Source organism: Macrobrachium nipponense, chromosome 23 (genome assembly GCF_015104395.2).
Source record: "Macrobrachium nipponense isolate FS-2020 chromosome 23, ASM1510439v2, whole genome shotgun sequence".
Classification (NCBI taxonomy): Eukaryota; Metazoa; Arthropoda; class Malacostraca; order Decapoda; family Palaemonidae; genus Macrobrachium; species Macrobrachium nipponense.
In genome coordinates, this window is record NC_061090.1 from 62,940,028 (window position 1) to 62,946,776 (window position 6,749).

Consider the following 6,749-nt stretch of genomic DNA (forward strand, 5'->3'; position numbering starts at 1 on the left):
ATATAATTTTTCCCTCAAATGTCAGAATAAATTTTTTTTTCACCAACTTGGACTTACTTAAAGGCTTTCACCAGATACCATTACCTAAGTGATTGTACCTCATACACCGTTTTCAGCACACTCAGGGGACATTATCAATTTTTACGTATGCCTCCGGCTTACGTTGCGCCCCAATTACAATGTAGTGTTTGTAGACTTTTAGGGGATACCCTACATGCTTATATGGTTGGTCTTGTAATCTTTTCTAATACCTTAGAAGTACATTCACATAAAGTAGAGCTAGTGCTATAGAGACAAAGACCAATAATCTCAGAGTAAAATATCTAAATGTGAGTTTTTTTAAAAACCGAACATGTTTATTTACGTTTTATGTGACTAGTCAAGGTCTATGTTACATTTAAGTAACATTAGAATAAGTGTTTCCTTTATGTGGATTGTAATGAAGAAAAAAAAAAAACTAAGTTTTTTTTATGTCTAATTGCATATTTGTTTTGTTTCATTTCCGCTATTTCAAGAAGGTTTGGGAAATTACCAAGAACAGGAATATGCCTGTTTTATACAGAAGTACCGAAGGACTGTTTGCAGTGGGAGGGATCTGCTGAACCAGACCATTCCAGAAAGTCGCAATCTCTATATAAGAAGAAGAAAATGTTCGTGACGGTGAGACAGAGACGGACACTAGAGGTGTTAGAAAGGGAGGAAAAGGTGCAAGAGAGTAGGTTTACATAACTGTGTGTGAGCTGGTGTTACGAGTATTTACGTGAGTTATATATTCGATGTAAGAATGAAAGGGGATTTCAACAGAAATAGGCCAGCAGTGATGTTAATCAGGTAAAGTTTAATGGTGGTTTTTTGTGTGTGCAAATACACTATTTGTGAGTAGTAAGCGGCCAAGTTGGAGCTGTCATGGGAAGACAGTCTGGTTTAAACTTAGACCTCATTTTATAGCCTAAGCAAGATTGTTGTATCACTTGCCTGTAATTAACATGATTTGTGTGAAGAAAATTAGTGGCAGGGTATGAGTTTTCTACAAATACCTATAGGGTAGCTTGCCACCTACCTGTAACTCCCGGTGTCTCTGTTTTCTCCATTAGCTACCAGGATAGGCTACATGTAACTCTAGTTCCTGTTCTCCATAGCTAGCCAGGATAGGCTACATGTAACTTCTTAGTTCTGTTCTCCATAGCTAGCCAGGATAGGTCTACATGTAACTTCTTAGTTCTGTTCTCCATATAGCCGGATAGTACCTGTAATTCTTAGTTCGTTTCATAGCTAGCCAGGATAGGCTACCTGTAAATTCTTAGTCTATTCTCCATAGCTAGCCAGGATAGGCTACCTGTAAATCCCTAGTCTGTGTTGTCCTTAACTAGCCAGGGTAGGGCTATCCATATGTGCAGTGCATTACTCTCAAGCTAGTCATGTTTGGTACACATTTTTTTTAGAAAATGTTTAACTGTGTTAGTCATGTTGGGTATTCCAGTAGTTAGGCTAAGTTAGAGCGTGATTTGTACCCTAAGGCTAGCTGGATTAAATATTGATTCTGGGAATAGGCCTAAACGCTCAAGGTTGAATTAGGTATGCAATATTTGTATGCAGGTTTTGAAGGAGTTAGGCTAGAGCTGGTGTGCTGAAACTATTCGTTCATTATTAAGGGAGTAAATATTTAAATTTTCTGTCTGTTACGTATTTAAATGGCTCGAGTGCACATTAGTCACCCATGATTGTCATTAAGTAAAGATACTGTGGTTACTACTGTACTAATCCTAGATAAGGAATATAAGTAATTTGTTTGGCTGTACTGTTATACTAAGGAGGTTGCAATTTAACTTTAATGTATTTTTTTGGATTTATTTGAATTAGAATTTTTTTTTTAAATATTGTAAATAAATATAATACTGTTAAACTATTGCTGTTGGTATTAATTCCATCCTCCTGTTTCCACTTTGTTCATGTTCTTTAGCCAGTAAAAACACTCCAGGAGGGTCTAATCACTTTTGTTGAGACACAACTTTCCTCTAACAATAGTGTGGCGCCCGAACAGGGACCCTTTTCCGGTGCTGGCTTTTAAGTGGAATAAGGAAAAGATGGATTTGGAAAGATTGATTCGGCTGGGTAAGGAGATTGGTTTAGAGGGTGAAGACTTGAGAGCATTTATTGCAGAAAAAGAAAAAGCTGAAAAAGAAAAAGCCGAATTTGAACGTCAGGAGAGAACAGAAGCAAGAGAATTGAAAAAGCTGGAATTACAAGCAGCGCAGGCTCAAGTTGAGGCTCAGGCTCAAGCACAGGCAGCCCAAGCAGAGGCCCTTAAAGAAGTTGAGTTAGCTAAAGTTAAGGCTGAAGAGGAACTAAGAAAGGAAGAGTTAAAGCTCAAATTGGCTAGACCACCTGGATCTGCAGAGGGAAGTAACCGAGGGCTAGACAAAGCTAAGCTACCAAAGTTACCAGTGTTCAACGATAAAACTGATGACATCGACGCTTATCTTCAAAGGTTTGAGAGGTTTGCTACCAGTGCTGAATGGAAGCATGAGGTTTGGGCAATTAGCTTGGCATCCCTACTTCAAGGTAAGGCATTGGAAATTTACCATCAGTTAACTGCAACTGAGGCAGAAAGTTATGACCAGGTAAAAGCTGCTCATTTAAAAGGTTTTGACTGTACTTCTGAAGGGTTCCGTAAGAAATTTTGAGGTTCTAAGTTAGTTAGAGGTGAAACTGCTCAACATTTGGCAGCTCGTATGAAAAAGTTGTTGCATAGATGGATGGAGATGGAAAGGTGTAGTAAAGACTTTGAGTCCTTTGAGGATTTGATTTTGAGGGAACAATTTTTTGAAGCTTGTGACCGTAACTTAAGTATTTTTCTTAAAGAAAGACAGTTAAAATCCCTTCAGGAAGTGGTAGCAAGTGCTGATCGATATATAGAGGCTCATGGTTATCCAGTGCAAAAATTTCCCAGTAAACCAGTGGTAACACCTACAGTGCAAAGTAAAGTCAGTAGTGGTAATGCTCCAATTTTTGCAGGTACAAGTTTAAACTGTTTTGTTTGTGGCAAGAGTGGGCATAGGGCAAAAGATTGCTATTATAAAGGTAGTGGTGGCAGAAAAATAAGTGCACCTGACAAGAAAGGTAAGGCTGCGACTGCTGTGGTGAAGGAACAAGTTACCTCCAAGGACAGTAGTGTTTCAAAAGGTAAGACTCTATCTAATAATCCTGAACACGCAGCTACTTTTGTCAAAGTTGACCCTAAAGAAATTATGAATGAAGATGGCTGGATTATTAAAGAAGGGAAAGGATTTAAAGTAGTTTGTGGTGGAAGTAGCGCAAGTGAACGAGAGAAACTAAATACAGCCCCTGGGGAAGTTGAGGGAACGCCAGTGTTAGTGATGAGGGACACAGGCTGCACCACTGTATTAGTAAGGAAAAGCCTGGTACCCAAGGAAAAGTTTACAGGTAAATTAGTCAATGTTATTATGGCTAATTCTGAAGTTTATGTGTATCCAGAAGCTGAAATTTTTGTGAGGTGTCCTTATTTTACAGGTAATACTCTAGCAGCTTGTTTAGACAACCCATTGTATGATGTAATCATTGGTGAAATACCCGGTGCAACCCTAGGTAAGGGTCTGAATAGCCCTGCTGGTGCAGTAACAACAAGAAGCCAGAAGACCAAGAAAAACCCTAGACTTAAAATAACTGAAGTATTGGATCTCATGAAAACAAAGTCCATCAGGGAATCACAGGAAGAAGACACTAGTCTCGTGAAGATAAAGAAGTATCCTCAAGAGGGTCGGGAGTTCAGCAGAAGAAAGGGAACTGAAATTTCAGGATATAGGAAAGGAAATTCACTATACAGAAAGGTCAAGGTAGGAGAAACTTTTAAAGAACAGTTAATTATTCCTAGTACATTCAGATCAACAGTTTTGGAACTGGCTCACTCAGGATTGATGGGTGGTCATCTTGGTATTGACAAAACTAAAAATAGAATTTTAGATAAATTCTACTGGCCAGGTATTATTCGAGAAGTAGTTAGATATATTAGGTCGTGTGATATTTGTCAGCGTACTGTAGACAAAGGTAGAGTGGGTAAAGCTAGGTTAGGAAAGATGCCTGTAATAGGGGAACCTTTTGCTAAAGTTGGGGTTGATTTAGTGGGTCCTATTGAACCTAGATCCTCAAATGGCTCAAGATATATTCTAACAGTTGTTGATTTTGCAACAAGGTATCCTGAAGCTGTAGCTTTATCAAATATTGATTCTTTAACGGTCGCAGAAGCATTGCTGGAAATATTTTGTAGGATTGGTATACCTCGAGAGGTTTTGTCTGATAGAGGAACACAATTCACTTCAGAAATCATGGAAGAAGTTTATAGGTTGTTATCAATCAGGATGATTAACACTACTCCCTATCACGCTATGTGTAATGGCCTGGTGGAAAGATTTAATGGCACTCTTAAGAAAATGTTGAAGAGGATGTGTAGTGAACAACCTAAGGAGTGGCCTAGATTCTTGGCACCATTATTATTCGCTTATAGAGATGTACCACAGGCAAGTACTAAGTTTTCTCCTTTTGAATTGGTTTATGGCCATACTGTTAGGGGTCCTTTAACTTTTCTTAAGGAATTATGGACTGAGGATATTGAAGAACCTGAGGTGAGGACATCTTACGAATATGTTATTAATCTAAGAGAAAGACTTGAGGATACTTGCAGGTTAGCTAGTGAAGGTCTTCACAGTGCCCAAGATAAAGCTAAGAAGTATTATGATCTGAAAACTAAGAATAGGAAATTGAAAGTTGGTGATGATGTTCTTTTATTGCTACCAACTAACAATAATAAGTTATTACTGCAGTGGAAAGGTCCTTATAAAGTAACTAAGGTTTGCAACAGACTTAACTATGTCATTGATGTGAATAATACTCCCAGAAAATTCCACATAAATAAGTTAAAAAGATATGTTTATAGGGATCCAGCAGAGATACATAAGGCTTCTGTAGCAGTGTTGGAAGAATGCTTGGTTGGAGAGGCCTGTACAACACCCAGTCACACTCAGCAGGAAAATTGGATGGATGTTAACCTGAATGAGGACATGACAACAGCAATGTTAGCTGACGCAAGAGAAATTCTTGAGAATTTCAAAGATCTGTTCACAGATGTCCCAGGTAAAACCAGGAAACAAGTTTGTCACATTGAATTGGAATATCCAGAGGTGGTAAGAGCAAAACCTTATCCTATTCCGTATCACTTGCAGGCAGTGGTAAGTAAGGAACTGCAAAATTTGAAAGATTTAAATATTATTGAACCATCCAAGTCTCCATATTCTTCACCAATGTGTGTAGCTCCAAAGAAAGATGGAAAGGTTAGGTTATGTTTAGATCTGAGGCAGCTGAATAAAATGGTTAAATTTGATGCAGAACCGATGCCAGAGGTAGACGATATACTCTCTAAAATTGCTGGTAGTAAATACTTTACCAAACTGGATTTGACAAAGGGGTACTGGCAGATTTCGTTAGCAGAGGATAGTAAACCATATACTGCATTTGCAACACGTGAGGGACTTTACCAATTTACAGTATTACCATTTGGATTAGTAACAGCACTTGCCATATTTAACAGATTGATGAGGAAATTGTTTGGAGATTTAAATAATGTAGAGACCTTCTTTGATGATATTTTAATCCACACTGAAACCTGGGATGAACACTGTGCCCTGCTGCAAGAAGTTCTAGTAAGATTGAGAGAGGCCAATTTGACTGTAAGACCAAGTAAAACAGAAATTGGAAGGAAAACCCTTGAATATTTAGGACATATAGTAGGAGATGGCTGTATGAGGCCGACACCAGAAAAGATCAAAACCATTCAAGAAGCTGCAGTACCACTGACGAAAAAAGGGGTTCGATCCTTTCTAGGTTTAGCTGGTTATTATAGGAGATATATCCCAGGGTATGCAGCGATTGCTGCGCCACTAACTAATCTCACCAAGAAGAATGCTTCAAATAGGGTAGTATGGGGTGACAGTGAGGATAAGGCATTCAGAGAACTAAGGGAAAGTCTGACTAAAGGACCTATTCTAAAACTTATAACTTTCCAGAAACCCTTTATTCTTCGTACAGATGCATCCAGTACAGGGCTTGGAGCTGTACTTTTACAGGAACATGATAATGAGAAGTGGCCAGTCTTCTATGCAAGTAGGAAACTCTCAGAGGTGGAGCAGAGGTATGCTGTAATCGAGAGAGAATGCTTGGCAGTTGTATGGGCTACCAAGAAGTTCTACCCATATTTGTATGGCAAGCAGTTCATCTTGGAAACGAATCACCGTCCTTTAACATATTTAGATACTGCAAAACCCCTTAATGGAAGATTAATGAGGTGGGCTCTTCATCTTCAGCAGTTCCAGATGAGTATCCACTATATTGAGGGTAGTGATAATGTAGGTGGAGATTATTTAAGTAGACTGTAATGGGACGAAAATTCAAGAATTTTCTTGTCCTTGTGGGGAGGCAATTTTACATTTAAGTAACATTAGAATAAGCGTTTCCTTTATGTGGATTGTAATGAAGAAAAAAAAAAAACTAAGTTTTTTTTTATGTCTAATTGCATATTTGTTTTGTTTCATTTCCACTATTTCAAGAAGGTTTGGGAAATTACCAAGAACAGGAATATGCCTGTTTTATACAGAAGTACCGAAGGACTGTTTGCAGTGGGAGGGATCTGCTGAACCAGACCATTCCAGAAAGTCGCAACCTCTATATAAGAAGAAGAA

General features: G+C 38.5%; 1 protein-coding gene across 1 annotated transcript; it reads left to right on the forward strand.

The window, feature by feature from the left end:
* Positions 1-2,084: 2,084 nt before the first annotated feature.
* Positions 2,085-6,446, forward strand: LOC135198014 (uncharacterized). The gene is made up of 2 exons (XM_064225369.1): positions 2,085-2,562; positions 2,863-6,446. Exons 1-2 carry the CDS (start codon positions 2,085-2,087, stop codon positions 6,444-6,446), a joined length of 4,062 nt encoding a protein of 1,353 aa, XP_064081439.1.
* Positions 6,447-6,749: the final 303 nt, after the last annotated feature.

Coding starts and splice junctions, on each gene's coding strand:
- LOC135198014 (XM_064225369.1), top strand. CDS start 2,085: ATGGATTTGGAAAGATTGATTCGGCTGGGTAAGGAGATTGGTTTAGAG. Junction 2,563..2,862: donor CTTGGCATCCCTACTTCAAG/GTAAGGCATTGG, acceptor TTTTTCTTAAAG/AAAGACAGTTAAAATCCCTT.